At 36.0% G+C, this 16,733-nt stretch overlaps 1 protein-coding gene across 3 annotated transcripts in view; it reads left to right on the top strand.

Annotated features, from left to right (window-relative positions):
• The first annotated feature begins 247 nt into the window (after positions 1–247).
• CEP41 (centrosomal protein 41) overlaps positions 248–16,733 on the top strand; it is a 34,337-nt gene continuing 17,851 nt past the window's right edge. For 2 of the 3 annotated variants that reach the window (XM_029234343.1, XM_029234342.1), the window contains exon 1: positions 12,092–13,026. In XM_029234343.1, the coding sequence (XP_029090176.1) occupies positions 12,879–13,026 (148 nt within the window). In that variant the 5' untranslated portion in view covers positions 12,092–12,878. Of the gene's footprint in view, positions 308–12,091; positions 13,027–16,733 lie in introns of those variants that run through there. The other variant, XM_029234344.1, reaches the window with a different exon arrangement.

Raw genomic sequence — 16,733 nt, 5'->3', positions numbered from 1 at the left:
TTATTTTGACAAAATATGGAAATGTTTTGACAGAAACATGATAACCATCTTCACCTGTGGAGATACTGTAGTGTGAAGTGTCCTATTTGAAGGAACGGTTGGCCCTCTAGAGCTCCTTCCATCTTTAAATTCAATGAAATTTTAGCATTTGTTCTAATTTTTAAAGTATCTTATCTCTTTCCCAACTTTGCCACCCTTACCCTTACATTAACCCAATTATTTGTGAATTTTCTTACTTTTTAGTATCTGACCAAGAGGATACCACAAAACCCAAGGTATCAGCATGTCAAGTCAAGACTAGACACTGGTAAGTAAAGACTAGAAAATAAAAACTTAAAAAAAATCTAATAGCCGATTATTGACAAAAAACAGCGTGTCATGCCTGGTATGAATCACAGCTAAAAGTTTCTTACTGTCTGGGCTGATGTTTTTCTGAGCTCAGGACTTATCTTTGAAAGCTATTTTTCAGATTATCATTAAAAATCTCCATTCACGTAATTGAGCTTACTATAAATTGAGAAACTGATAAAAACAGTATTTAATAAGTTCCAGGACTGAGGCTAATAAATATCAGGACGTCAGCCTCTATCTTGGAACACCTTAAGTATCTTCCTTAAAACTGGGATCAATAGATTATACTTGTGCATGTTTGTTCAATTCCATATTTGCACAGTGCAACTACATGCAAACTTATGGGCTACAGGACATGTAAAGATGAGTGTGAATTGTGATTTTTGTAATCAAAGAGCTTAGATTCAAGTGGAGTCAGACAGACTTGAATGAGTAACTAAAATACCAGGCAAAATTAAATTAGTGCTGCAATTCAGGTAAAATGAAATTTAAGAGTGCATTACTGCTTATTTCCATGCTGTTGACATTTTTCAGTGTGACGATGAAAACCACTCCCCTGATCCCTGGTGGATTTTCAGTCTTGTGAGATTTTGGTTGGTTGTTTAGTTTTTTTCAACATCTTAAAGTCTGCTGTGGAAAATCCATCCTATTAAGATGGTTTTGCTAGTGGATAGGGGTACCACATGCCTTTAGCAATACTGAATTTTCTACCAGTAACCTCAAGACAATGGAGAAAATAAACTGGGGTGTTGACTTTGTTTAAATCTCATTCATTTTGTCTTTCTCTTTCTCCAGTCTCCTTCAAAATTACTGTCTTCTGTTATGCGTGTTTCCCCAAATAAAATAGACTTAAATTAAATGTTTTAAATGAACCACATTTGCAGATACTATTTCTTGGGACCTTTCTTTCAAACATTTTTGTGCTGTACAGATATTTATCCTTGCAAATATCCTGTTTGATGGGAGGTAAAAAATGTTATCTCTGTCTTTGAGGAGGAGGAAATTTTAGTCCAGAGATTATGTGATTTACCTGAAGTTCAGTAAAGGAGATAGAACTAGGATTTGTGTGCAGGATGAGGAAGTCGATGTTGGAGACCTGGTGTGAAGTCCTGGGTACTGTCACTTCGGCCACACTGTCCCAGTGCTTCCTCCAGCCTCATTTCTTCTATCACAAATGCCTTCAGCTCCTGCCTCTCTGTCTATCTCCCTTTATTTGCAACTGTGACCCACCTTTCGGGAATAAGTTATTCTGAGAGGGAAGTACTTTGATTAAAAATACCATATTTTCTCTGAGCAGTACGGACAACGTTTTAAAGACTGCTTAATGCATTTCTTTTGGAACCTTCTTAAAATTAAAATTTGTAAGAGCTGAAGTCTTTTTCAGATAGATAGATTTGTCTATAGCTTCATTATTTTTTTCTCCTGGAAGTTGAATTGAGTTTTGTGAATGAAAACTGATTTCTTTCCCTTCAATTCCTCAGTTCATAACCAAAGTTTGACTCAATAATGGTACCTGAAATTAATTTCAATTTTTTGGAAATTGAGATATTTCTATCTGCTTTTTATAATATAAAGTAATTGCCTATCTCCTTTTATATTTTGAGGTTTTTAATCTAGTATTTTTTCTAATTAAACTTTTTATTTTGAGGTAATTATAGATTCACATGGAATTGTAAGAAATAAAACAGATTCCTTGTACCCTTTACTCAGTTTCCAATAGTAACATCTTGCAAAACTGAGCTGCGCTATCGCAACCATGATATTGACATTGATAAATACAGTCTGGCTACAGAACATTTCCATGACCACAAGGATCCCTCATATCCACTTTCCACCCTCACCTGTGCCTTAACCCGTGGCTACCACTAATCTGTTCTCCATTTCTATAGTTTTGTCTTTCACAAATGCTATATAAATGGAATCATACAATATATAAGTTTTTGGATTGGATTTTTCCGTCAGCAAATTCTCTGGAGATTCTTCCAGGTTGTTGCACGTATTAGTAGTTCATTCCTTTTTATTCCTGAGTAGTATTCCGTGGTGCATTCCATACATGCACCACAGTTTAACCATTTTCCTATTGAAGGACATTTGAATTGTTTCCCCTTTTTGATTATCACAAGTAAAGGTGCTATAAACATTTGTGTACAGATTTTTGTGTGAAAATAAGCCTTCATTTCTCTGGGATTAGTGCCCAGAAGTGCAATTTCTAGATTGTATGGCAGTTGCATTTGTAGTTTTTTAAGAAGCTGCCAAACTGTTCTCCAGAATGGCTGGACCATTTTACATTCCCACCAGCAGTGTATGAGTGATCCAGTTTCTCCACATCCTCACCAGCATTTGGTGGTGTTGCCATTTTTAATTTTAGCCATTCCGATAGGTGTGTAGTAGCATATTATTGCCCTTGTGATTTGCATTTCCCTAATGACTTATGACGTTGAATATCTCTTCCTGTGCTTACTTGCCATTTGTGTATCTGTATACCTTCTTCAGTGAAATGTCTGTTCATGTTTTTTGCCTGTGTTCCAATTGGATTGTTTGCTTTTCAATTGTTGAATTTTGAGTGTTCTTTATATATCCTACCTACTAGTCCTTTGTTGGATACATGGTTTGCAAATAGTTTCTGCCAGTCTGTAGCCTGTCTTTTCATCCTCCTAACAGGGTCTTTCAAAGAGCAAAAGTTTTCAATTTGGGTGAAGTCCAGTATATCAGTGTTTCCTTTTATGTATCATGCTTTTGTTGTCAAGTCCTAGCCTAGGTATCAAAGATTTTCTATATGCTTTTTTCTAAAAGTTTTATATTTTAGGTTTTACATTTAAGTCCATGATACATTTTGGTTTAGGTTTTACATTTAAGTCCATGATACATTTCTGTATAAGATGTGCAACTTAGATTGAGATTAATTTTTTGATTGTAGATGTCCAATTGCTCTAGCACCATTTGTTAAAAAGATTATCTTTCCTCCATTGAATTGGTGTGTTCACCTTTGTCAGAAACAAGTTAGGCATACTTACGTGCATCTATTTCTGGGTTCTGTATTCTGTTCCATTGATTTATGTGTCTATCCCTCTGCCAATACCACAGTCTTGATTACTGTAGCTATATAATAAATTGGATACTTAAAATTGGTTAGACTGATTAGTCCCACTTTATTTTTCTTTACAAAATTATTTTAGCTACTCTAATTCCTTTGCCTTTCCATGTAAATTTTAGAATAAACTTGTTTACATTTACAAAGAAATATTGCTGTACTTTTTTTTTGTATTTATTTTATTTATCATTTATTTTTGGCTGCATTGGGTCTTTGTTGCTGAGCACGGGCTTTCTCTAGTTGTTTCTTTCATCAGCATTGTATAGTTTTCAGCGTATAAATCCTATACATGTTTTGTTAGATTTACACATAAGTATTTACTTTTTTTGAGCAATTGTGAATGGTATTGTATTTTAAATTTTGGTGTCCATGTGTTCATTGCTAGCATATAGAAATATAGCTTATTTTTTATATTTATCTTGTATCCTGAGACCTTGCTAACTCACTTATTAGGTAAAGGAGAAATTTTTTGGTAGATTCCTTGGGCTTTTCTATGTAGACAATCATGTCATATTAAAAAAGGCAGTTTTATTTCTTCCTTTCCAGACTGTATCTGTTTATTTCCTTTTATTGCCTTACTGTACTGACTAGAACCTCCAGAACTCTGTGCAGTAAGAGTGCTTAGAGCGAACATCCTTGTCTTTACCCCAGACTTAGTGGGAAAGCATTCAGTTTTTCATGATTAAGGATAATGTTAGTTGTATCAGGTTGAGGAAGTTTCTTCCCGTTCCTATTTTTCTGAGAGTTTCCATCCTGAATGACTATTGAATTTTATTGAATGCTTTTACCGCATCAGTTGATATAATCATATGGTTTTTTTCTTTAGCTTGATAATATAGATTACTTTGATTGATTTTTAAATATTGTACTAGTTTTGTATCTATAGAGTAAAACTCACTCATGGTGTATAATTCCTATTATATGTTGCTGAATTCAATTTATTATTTCATTACAGATTTTTATGTTTATATTCATGAGGGACATTGGTTTGTAGTTTTTGGTTTGTTTTTTGAATTGTGTTTGCCTGGTTTTAGTATTATTGTAATATGGGTCTCATAAAATGAGTTGGGAAATGTTCCCTCCTGTTTTCTGGAAGAGATTGTATATTATCGGTGTTAATTCTTTCTTAAACATTTGGTAGAATTGTCCAGTAAAACCATTGAGCCTGGAGATTTCTTTTTTGAGAGTTTTTAAATTTTGAATTTAATTTTTTGATAGTTATGGGGCTATTCAAATTGTTTGTTTCATATTGGATGAGTTGTGGGTTTGTGTTTTTAGGGGAAGTGGTACATTTCATCCAAGTTTTCAAATTTATGTGCGTAGAGTTGTTTGTAGTGTTCCCTTATTATCCTTCTAAAGTCTGTAATATCTGAAGTGATAGCCCATGTTTCATTCCTGATGTTGGTAATTTGTGTCTTTTCTCTTTTCTTTCTTCACTACAGGTTTGTCCATTTTATTGATCCTTTCAAAGAACCAGCTTTTGGTTTCATCAATTTTCTCTTTGTTTTTCTGTTTTAAACTTTATTGTTTTGCTCTTATCTTTATTTCCTTCCTTCTGCTTATTTTGCTCTTGTTTCTAGATTCTTGAGGTAGGAGTTTAGATTATTGATTTAAGAGTTGTTCTCTTTTTTAATGCATGTAGCTAGTGCTGTAAATTTCTCTCAGCACTGATTTAGCTGTGTCTCACAAATTTTGATATGTTGAATTTTCATTTTCATTTAGTTCAGTGTATCTTTTTATCTCCCTTAAGACTTCCTCTTTGATCCATGGATTATTTAGACATGTGTTGTTGTTGTTTTATAAATTATTTATTTATTTATTTTTGGCTGCGTTGGGTCTTCGTTGCTGCGCACTGGCTTTTCTCTAGTTGCGGTGAGCGGGGGCTACTCTTTGTTGTGGTGTGCAGCCTTCTCATCGTGGTGGCTTCTCTTGTTGTGGAGCATGGGCTCTAGGCACGTGGGCTTCAGTAGTTGCAGCGCATGGGCTCAGTAGTTGTGGCTCATGGTCTCTAGAGCGCAGGCTCAGTAGTTGTGGCGTGTGGGCTTAGTTGCTCTGTGGCGTGTGGGATCTTCCCGGACCAGGACTCGAACCTGTGTCCCCTGCATTGGTAGGTGGATTCTTAACCATTGCACCACCAGGGAAGTCCCGTGTGTTGTTTAGTTACAAGTGTTTGGAGGTTTTCCTGTCATCTTTCTGTTATTGACTTCCAGTTTGATTCCATTGTGGTTGGAGAATGTACTCTGTATATTTTAACTTTTTAAAATGTATTGATGTTCATTTTATTGCCCAGGATATGGTCTATCTTGGTATATGTTCCATGGGCACTTGAAAAGAAGCATAGTTTTGCTTAGTGTGTTCTTTGTTTTGTCCTGATAGTCCGAGACTCCTTTTATCCTTTCCTTTCTAATTAGAGAACTTCCTTTAGCCATTCTTTAGGATAGGTCTGCTGGTGACAAATTCTCTTAGTTTTCATTCATCTGAGAATGTTTTGATTTCCTTTCATTCCTGAAGAGTATCTTCTCTAGGTATAGGATTCCGGGTTGGCAGTTCTTTTCTTTCAGCACTTGAAAAATATTGTGCCACTTTCTTCTGGCCACCTGATTTCTGATGAGAAATCTCCTGTTATTCAAACTGTTTTTCCCATATGGGTAAGGTGTCACTTATCTCTTGCTGCTTTCAAGATTTTTTTTTCTTTAGTTTTCAGAAGTTTAACTATGATATATCTTGGTGTGGATTTCTTTGGGTTTGTCCTGTTTGGAGTTTACTCAGCTTCTATATAAATCTGAAGTTCATGTCACTTGCCAAATTTGAAAAGTTTTCAGCAATTATATTTTGAGTACATTTTCAGCCCCAGCCTCTTTCTCCTCTTTCTGGTACTTTGATGGCATCTCATCACAGTCCAGCAAGGATGGAAATCAAGGCTCTCCATCTGGCCTTTGCTGGCAGTTAAGGGTAGGACATAGCTTTTCTGTGGAATGTGGCTGGAAAAAGGCAGTTATTATCTAATAGTTTTCTGTCTTGCCGTCCTTTGGCTGGAGACAGCAGGCTTTTGTTAGGGACATTTTTGGTCTATTCGTAGGTATTTCTGGGTTTCTGGCTTCTTCAGCTCCAAGTCTAGTGTATATGAGGCAAAAAACAAACAAACAGACAGCACCCAGGTAACTCAGCCATTATGTCATTCCTCGGGTCCTGAGGTCCCTAACCAGTCTGCCTTCCTCTCTCTACCTATTAGAGTCTTCTTATGTTTGTTTTATGTATAATGTACAGGATTTTTTTAAATTGAAGTATAGTTGATTTATAATATTGTGTTAAGTTTCTGGTATACAGCAAAGTGACTCTGTTTTTTATATATATATACTGTATATTCTTTTTCAGATTCTTTTCCATTATAGGTTATTACAAGATATTGAATATACTTCCTTGTGCAATACAGTAGGACCTTGTTGTTTATCTATTTTATATATAGTGGTGTGTATCTGATAATACCAAACTCTTAATTTATCCCATCTAGGATTTTTTTTTTCATTCAATCTTTTTTTCTAATTGGTGTGTTTTCTTAAATTGAGATATAATTTACATATCATAAAATTCAACCTTTAAAAATGTACAATTCAGACATTTTTAGTACATTCACAAGGTTGTGAAACCATCACCACTATCTAATTGCAGAATTTTTTTGTCATCCCATAAAGAAATCCCATACCCAAAGTAATCATTTCCCATTCCTTACTTTTACCAGTTCCTGGTAATCACTAATCTATCTTTTGTATCTATGAGTTTGCCTCTTCTGAACATTTCATATAAATGGAATCATACAATATGTGACCTTTTGTGTCTGGCTTCTTTCACTTAGCATAATGTTTTCAAGGCTCATCATTGGTGTAGCATGTATCAATACTTTATTCCATTTTATTGCCAAACAATATTCTTTTATATAGCTATTTCACATTTTGTTTATCTACTTATCATTTGGTAGATGTTTGGTTTGTTTACGCTTTTTGGCCATAATGCTGTTAAGACATTAGTGTACAAGTTTCTGTGTGAACATACGTTTTCAGTTCTCTTTGTTGATGTACCTAGGAGTTGAACTGTTGGTCAGACGTTAACTCTGTGTTTAATTTTTTGAGGAACTGCCAACGTGTGTTCCAAAGTAGCTGCACTTTACATTCCCACCAGCAGTGTAGGAGGGCTCTTTTTTTCTCCACATCCTCAACAATGCTTGTTATTGTCCATCATTTTGATTATAGTCATCTTCGTGGGTGTGAAGTGGTATCTCATTGTGGTTTTCATTTGCATTTTCCTAATGAGTAATGATGTTGAGCACCTTTTAATGTGCTTATTGGCATTTATATATCTCCTGTGGAGAAATGGCTATTCATATCATTGGTTTTTTAGTTGGGTTATTTGTCTTTTTATTATTGAGTTATAGGAGTTCTTTTACGTACTCTGGATAGTAGACACTTATCAGGAGTATAATTTGCAAATATTTTCTCCCATTTTGCGGGTTGTCCAGGGATTTTGTGGTACTTAGCTGGAGGAGTAGAGAAAAGTACATCTACCTCATATTCCTGGAAGCAGAAGTCTCCCAAACTAGTTTTATAATGCCTTTGGAAGGGCCAGAGTGTGCTTCATTGCTTAAAACTCAACATATTTTAAAGTCAGTGTGTGAGAAATCTAATTCTAGTGTTCAATTTTTTGTTTGTTTCAGATTTAGAAATTATTTTAAAGTCAGTTTAAGGGAAAGATTTTAATTTTTTTTCTATTTATTTTTGTGACTTTACCTCCCTTTGTATTCGGTACAGTGGCCTATGGGTTATGAGCCAGGATACAAATCCCTTCAACCCTTTGGAGAGCCATCAGGGCTTGAGACAGCCCAAACCTCAGCATTTTGTCCAAATATTATCACTTATATATGTCTGCCATGAGGTGAAAAGTGTGAGGAGTCCTGGTTATGAAAACACCAGAGTTACTTTAAAGGTCAAGTAAAAGTAAGAAACTCCTGTCTGTGGTACGATTTTAAGCTCTGCAGTCAGAGCCGTGGAAATAGGCACGGTAATGAGTGAGCATTTCTCATTTCTAGGCTAAATAGATGGGTCTTTAATCTTTTCTTACCAAACAGTGAGCAGTTCAGAGTTAATCACAAGAAATCAAGAATTTCGTGGCATCTCCTGTCTTCATCCAAATCACCTTCTACTGAGCTCTTCAAAGACTGATATCTTCTTCCTGGGTAAAGATAATTTTTTATTTCTATCCTTCTGATGCTACTTCTCTTATAAACTCAAACACCAGTGTATAGCCATGCCTAGAAATATCAGAATTATTTTGAACTTCAAATATTTCTTTTGTTCCATAGGTGCCTGAGTGTATCTTACCAGCTCCCCAGCATTGCCAGACTGTGCCATGAATGGATTATGCTTCCGATGAAATCCCTGACGGCGTTTTGTTCAGTCTCCACCGCAGGGTTCTTGTGTATTCTCAAGCACCCTCTCTGGGTTTCTGCTCTGTAGCACTGCAGGCTGATTAACTTTCCAAACCACAGGGCTCTCCCTTTGTTAGTCTCCTACACTCTTTCATTGCTGGCATTATTCTCTCATTTCAATCTATATTCAATCTAATTTCAAATTTCTTTAGCTTTCTAAAATTCTGTAGACTATCTCCATTCAGTCTTTTCTAGCCTTTTTTTATTTTTTAGAAATTCACCTTAGTTTTCTTATCTCCATACAAACTGGTCATTTCCTTTTTTCTTCTTAGTCTTTACTTTTCCTGAATATCTGCTAATAGCCTTGATCTTAAGCACTCAAACTCATTATAGACTAAGTACTCTTCATTTTTATTTGGTATTTAATTCTGTTTCTTATGTCAAACGAAGAAATGTATGTGAAAGCCTTTTACAAACCAGAAAGCACTATGCACTCGTATAATTTATTGAGATTAACAAAGGACCACTGTGCCTCTTTTCAAGCTTTCTGCTCCTTCTGAGCCAAAAGAACTTCTCCGTAGAGGAGGGAAATATTGAAGAAAAATAAAGCAATGGAATTGTCTCTTAGCAACTGAGTTCGTGCCTTATAAATCTTACCCACTTCAGATTACTGCTGCTCAAAATCACTTGCTTTTCTTACTGGCTCAGTTCAAATAATGTTATTAAATTATAGGAAAACAAAGGAAAAAATCTAATGAATGAGTCACTCAGTTCGTCGATTGTGCTCTCTTTGCTTAGCACTATTGATATAGTTGAGTTGTGTCTTTGATTCCAGTTGTAAAACTTTTTTATATATCTTTTGTTGCAACTTAAATTATAAACTAAGTAGAAGCTGAATACCATCTTATACATTTCTAGGTTACCTGAGTCCTGAAACAATATAGGTCATTTAAGTAGTATGTAACGTATATGTACTATATGTAAATCAGGTTGGGCATAGCTTAGAGAAAATCAGGTATCCAAAAACTCAAACCAAATTGGGGTGTGATTATTTACATTATAATATAATTCATTATAAGGATTCTTCAGCTAGTAGATCTTCATAGTATTTTTCATTTAGCAAATATTTTTGAGTGCCTCCTATGCTAGACAATGGAAAGGATAAAGATATTGTGTGTGTGTGTGTGTGTGTGTGTGTGTGTGTAAATAGTTGTTTTGGGCTGTCAGTATAATAAGATAGATAAGACTTGCGCACAAATAAGGCAGTACAATGATAAATGCCTTGTGAGTGGTAAGCCGAGTGCTGTAGAAGTTCAGAGGAGGGAAAGGTCACTTCCAGCTGGGTGAGCTATTATGATTACATGGGCAAGGTGACATGTTAGAGAACCAAAGACTAACAGAGAGTTTGTCAAGTTTAGTAATTAAGGCAAGATTGAAGAGGTAGGTAAGATGTTGGTGCCTTCACGAGTAGAGCAAGGAGTTTAAACTTCAGTCAGTAAGTGATGGGGAGCCGCTGACTTTTTTTAATCAAAGTATTGTCTAGGAAAATGTATCTGGCAGTAATGTGTAATTTTAATTTAAAAAAATTAGTCTGTTGATAGTCTTTTAGGGTGCCTTACTTTTGTGTAAAACAAAAATGTGTTTATAAATAAGTCAATTATAGAATTGATTCATTTGTATTCTTTTTAAAAGGTAGTCAAAAAACTATTCTCAGATGAAATTAGATCCAGTAAGATGAGCTGCTTAGTTAAGATATAAGCAGTATATGAAGTGGGATAAAATACTACTTTTCATACTTTCTAAACTCATTTTTAGAGATTTTTTTGTGTCAGTCATTTCTCCAATTGAAGCAATGCAGAAATCCTCCATATTCTTTCCACCCCCCTCTACTTGGATAGAATGAATGGCTGTAATGAAAAGAACTTCTTATCAATAGCCCTCTTAGATTTATTCTTAATTTAGCCAAGTATTTGTACACCTCTGCAAAAGATTTTGTTTCTCTGCCTTCTCCTTTAGTGGGAAAAATAATCAGTAGGAATGACAACCTACCTCACAGGGTCGTTGTGAGGCTCTGCTGGTATGAAGATGAAGTGTTGTGTAAATACACAGAAAATGTTGATAACTGACTGAGAAATGGATTTTAGACATGTTGTTAGTGGAAACTGCTATAGATTGGAAATGCAATGTTTTAATAATAAAGACTATATAATAAGGTTGGCTATTGTTTTCCGTTCATAGTATGCCTCAGGGAATTTAGAGCATAAAATGGTTCCCACCCAATACTATAAAGGAAGTAACACTTCCTACATATTTACCTCACAGTGAAATCATGTTTTTAAAACAGCACAGCCAGAGAATGATATGTTTTTGTGAGCCATATTAGAAACCAGGAGGTTGGGAGTACTAATCTTGACTTAGTTACCAACTTGCTGTGTCACTGGACAAGTCAGTGATCCTTTTTGTACCTCAGTTTTTTGACGATTCTGGAAGGAGGCGTAAAGCTTCTCCAGCCAAAAGAAACCAACTGCCACATCAACAGCCTGGCACTGTAAGGGACTCAGGAACATATAACCAGAAGCTCCTACGTAAAATAGTTTAAGAATAAGACTGTAGGACGCTGAACAGCGCACCATTTGCCCTGTCTTCTAACCCCAGTACTGACCAGTCGAGTTCCCGTCCAAGTGCAGAGTTGCAGGGAAGAGGATGTGAGTCTGGGAAGGATTCATGGTTTCCACTGTGGAGATCTGGTCACATCTCAGGTCCATTATAGCCTGAAGAACCTAGAAAAGATCATGTTTTGTTCTAATCTTGGTCTTTGGTGCTATTTGGACTTCTTCTGAGATGTTCTCAGTGTCTGTCTTGAGGAGCCTCAGCTTCTGAGCAGCCCTGACTACTGTCATGTCTCTCTGAGCTTTTGGAAGGATACGGTCTGGGTCCAGGACTACACTGAGTCCTGCTTTTTGGTTCTGATTTGGGGACTGTGTGTCTTCAGACGAAAAAAAAATTTTAACTCAGTAGAATTTTATTCTATAATGAATTCATGACAAGGACTTAATAATAACAAATGATATAAGTTGTTTTTTGAAAATGTACTTTGGGTTTTAGAGCAAGGATTTTCTTTCTCTGCTTCTGACCTAAACATGAAGAAAAGTTCAGAATAGTGCTTGAAAACATCAGTTCATGCCATTAATTGGAAGCATTTCTTTTACCTGAAGTTGTGACTGAAACTGACTAGCTCCTCTCAAGGCTTAAAAGTTAGGAGCACAATTTTAGAAATGAGAAATTATTCTGAATGTTTTCCCCTTTTGCTATACCTTTCAGGTGCCAGATAGAGCTTGCTGTGCTGAATTGAATCAAATTGAAGCATGCCTAGTAAAAAATAATAGCCCCTGGCTTGAGAAGCAGACTTTAGTTCATTCGGAAACCAGAAGGATCCTGGCCCAGTTTTAATGCATGAAAACTCTCCAAACCACCTTGGCTAGAGCCTAGTGTTGTAGAACCAGGCCATAAAACATGAGGGTTGAGGACTCTCCACAGTGGTGGGAATCTGCTGTTATTTCTCAGCAAATCAAATCCACAGTGAATACTGGTGAACAGACTGTGTGGTCTAGTTCAGGCTGCAACATCAGCATGAATAGTGGACGACCAAGTTCAGGAAAGAGAAGGAGACCACAAAGATTAAGTGAAGAGGAAAGGGTTGCTTGGGTAGGCACAACGGCACATTTTAGACATTCAGAGGTCATTGCTTCTTTCTCTTCCTCTGCATATCTTCCCCACAAAAAGCTTATGGGGGGATAAATGGAAGAGGAAAGGCTTAACTCAGAAAGAAAAAACATTACATGAAGTGATCATTCATACTGCCTGGGGGGACTTAATGTTTATTGGGTGTGCACCTCAGCTTAACACATTTGACCAGAACATTTCCCTGGATTCCTTACCTTTTAATAATGCTGTATAATCCAAAAGACTATTTACTATGTCTGATCCATTTGTCTACTGTAATTCTGTAAAAGCAGAATGGGAAGGCTTAGGGAATACTTGTACTCCATTCTGTTTTCACAGTGTTACTCATTTTCTTCCATGAAAAGCATAGCTAAAATCCTGCTTCTCTTTTTAGGTAACAGTATGACTAAATACATTGAGAAGCTAGAAGAGATCAAAAAAAGTGAGTAACACTACTGATGGTTTGGAATAACGGAACCCTGTAGTTGCTCTACAAGTTGGTTATTAACGAGCCTAACCACACTCTACAGCTGACACACACACAGAGCTATGGGTGTCAGGTGAGTGTGGCAGGTGCCTAGAAGGATGTGGGAAACACTGTGTGCCATTCTGGTCAGCTGCTAAGATTGTGGTCTTTGAGTCTGAGTTCTACCTGACTTAGATCCCATAGGAGATATTAATGTTGGAATGTGAAATAACCTCTAGTGAAGCACTGAGAACCCAAATTTCTAGTTTCATTGTACTGCATTCTTTATGACCTTTATTCAAGGTACTTAATCTTTCCTATTTTATTATTTTCTCTATACCTGAGATAGGAGTAATAATAACTTATAACATTCTTTTGAGTATAAATTCGACAGTATTCATGAAAGACTTAGTGGGGTAAGAAAGAAAGAGCTTATTCTTAAAGTGGTGTTATACATTATAAATTCATTGCAGTTGGCTTTCTTTTAATTAAAAATCATATTTCATGCACATCCTTTTAAAAAACTAATCTTCGGCAAAGATATGCTTCTAGTCATTGAGTGCACTGCCCTCGCACAAAATCATAATTTTTCAATCTGTGTCCAAAACAGATGTAAAATGTACACATCAAGTCTAGAATTAGAGAAGTAGGAACATCTATTTTCTAAGATGGATTTGTTCATAGCTTCAGTAGGAGAACCCAGTGCTAGGGCAATATTGAGCTAATGGCAGTGAAGAGGTACTCTGATTGATAGCAGTTCAGGACTTGGCTCTGGTAATATATATCTTCTGGGAAGAGAATATTACAAATCCAAAATTCACCAGAACTTCTGTTTTTACACAGCAGGCCTTTTAATTTAAATGATAATGTTCCTGTTCCTTTTGAATTGCTGCAGTATTGAGAAACCCCAGACAATAGATCTGGACTCAGGAGCAGTTTCTTGCTGACTCTGTTATTTGCCACGTTCAACTACAAGGACTGATGCTATAGACATTTGTTTTTTAATGTGTGATGTCGCAGTATCCTTTTCTTCTTATATATTTTAAACATTTTATGCTATATATTTTAAATGTTATATAGCTGTAAAATATTCCACTTTAAGTATATATATTTTAAGTGTATATTAAAATTTTAAACTATGGAAAAAAATCTTGTTTACTCACCTAAACTTCATTGTTGTCGTCCTTAATTCATCCACGGCAAGCAAAATTCACCTGGCCTGCTTCTGTCTTGGTTTGTAGCCCCTTTCACCTCCTAAGCATTTGTAGCTGAGTGTGAGCTCACCTGTCCACACCAAAGTTTGTCCCATAAAAATTGTCCCATTCCACCCAGATTGCTGAAACCCTGTTTAAAACAGTTCTTAAAAGCACAATGTGGTTTCTTTAATATCTAAACTTTAAATGGAGCTTATCTCCCAAAAGAAATACCTGTGGATTAGAGTCCTCGAAAATGCTTACTTCACCTTCCTTCTTTAGAAGTTGTGAGCTTCCTTTTAGTAAGACAGCAGGTTCCTCTCACCTTTTACACGCTTTGTGCTGATTCCCCGACTAGAATTACTTCAGATTCTGGTTTGGGATCTATATTTTGGAAGATATTTCCTTCTCTTTTCCCATCTTCTGTTGTAGGTGTTCTTTTGGGTCAGAAGGGAGGAGAATATTGCCTTGTTTCATGACACCCTAAACCCGTCACTTTTCTCGGATTACCTTAGATGCCATGTCTTTCTGTGAAATCACAAACCTTGTGCTGTTACTTCCTTTGATTTGTCTTCCACTGTGAGCCCAACTTCCCTTTGCTAATAATGTGTTTTAACAGAACCCTGAAAACGCAGAATTCCTTTGTAATCTGAATATTCTTTCAACTCTGCCTGGGGAAAATAGACACACTGTGTCTATTGACCATTCACAAAGCCCATTCTTGGCTTCCAGTGGTTAGATGACACTAGTTGGGCCCAGTGTGAAACATCCTAGATAGTTAGGTCTCTGTCCTTCCAGTAACTCGAGAGAGACACACTTAGATTCCAGACTTACCAGAGAAGCAAAACTTGATAACATATCTGAAACTAGGATTTTTTGTCTCCATCACAGAGTTTGGGAGAAGCTATAGTAGCAGAAGCTCCATTCTTAAAGCTCTGTTCGCCCTTGCAAGGACAGACTGTCAGAGCTTTCCAAGTTATCCTTTTTATAAAATTTAAAACTTACTGTAAAACGTCTAGCTTGATCTTTTATCTCTGAGTAATAATGTCAGAAAGTCCTAATGATGGCTGTCCTTCTAAACCAGAACCAGGTATGTAGAGTTCAGGCTCAAATGTGCATTGGGATTTCTAGTGCTTATGAGAGGATGCTAGAAACTATGATCATTAGAAAATAGCAGCGCCTGTTTTCTCGTTTAAGGTGATTTCTATTTAAAGGGGATTTTAATGTGTACCTTTTATACTTAGAATGTGAAGAATTGGAGAAGTATTTCAAACTATGTTACTATACCAAAAGAATATCAGTGGATAAATGCCACAGTGCAAACTACTTTGAAAGCTGTTGACTGTTTTCACTGGCTGATTTATTGCCATTTTGCTTTACGTAAATGACTTTTGGTGGGCAAGTTGGTGGCAATTGAGAGAAATACTATAGTCGTTCACTTGCACTTTTTAAAGCTTCTGCTCAGCTTATTCGGGTCTGCATCCTGGTGGGTTTTAGAAGCTCCTTTGCATCTTGTATCTAGAAGAAGCTGTTTTAAGAATTTTCTGGAAGAAAGGTCAATTTTTAGCCAAATTGCTATCTTTAGGGCATTTTGGAACAGAGAAGCTTTAATTCCCATAAGAAAGAGTCTTGATATATTTACAGAAGACCTGTTTTTAAGGTAATATCATTTCCCAACTCTGAGTCGAAAGCTATTTGGTAAACCAAGCTAACATTATCCTCCAAAGTAACTATTTGGTCTGTGCTAGTTTTTTGGAAAATTCATGGAAATGATTAGTATCACCAGGTAAATAATCTTAAGTACCTTTAATCCTTTCCTTTGTTGCTAGGAGTCTTGGTTTATGAGACAGTGAAGGCCATAGTAATTATCCAGCTAACCTTCAGTAATTCTGAAATAATGAGGCAGTATTTAAGGAGTCAAGGACATCAGTATATAAACCTAGAAGAGGAGTGAAGGGAAAGGGTAGGCAGGAGTTCAACGCTGAAAACTCTTCAGAATTGGCAAGTCATCTTCAGAAAAGTTTAGGCAAGCCAATTTTTAATATGCCTCTATGGGACAAATAATAAAGTGAGATTGGCTAAATTTTTTAAAACTGTTTAATATGATATGAAGAATTATTAACACAAACAAATGCAAAAGTACCCCCATTGAGTTATGTCTCAGAACTGTAAAGATAGCACTGAGTAAATATTGATGTTTTCAGTTGATTTTTCTTTTTTTTTAATTGTGGTTTAAAAAAACCCCACATAACAAAATTTACCATCATAACCTTTTTCAGTGTACAGTTCAGTAGTGTTAAGTATATTTACTTTGTTGTACAATAGATCTCCAGAACTTTTTCATATTCAAAACTGAATAGGTTGATTTTTATTGAAGTGGAGTTGAGGGGAAATTGATGTAAGAGATTATCAGGACCAATTACAAATTTGTGCCCAGCATTGTACTCCAGGAAAAAAAAAAAGGGTTGGCCTGTGTCTCTAGCATAGTCT

The sequence above is a fragment of the Monodon monoceros genome, unplaced genomic scaffold (assembly GCF_005190385.1).
Source record: "Monodon monoceros isolate NGI ecotype Baffin Bay Population unplaced genomic scaffold, NGI_Narwhal_1 Super_Scaffold_2, whole genome shotgun sequence".
Taxonomy (NCBI): Eukaryota; Metazoa; Chordata; class Mammalia; order Artiodactyla; family Monodontidae; genus Monodon; species Monodon monoceros.
The sequence above is the reverse complement of the archived record's forward strand: the minus strand, read 5'-3'. Positions and strand labels throughout refer to the sequence as shown.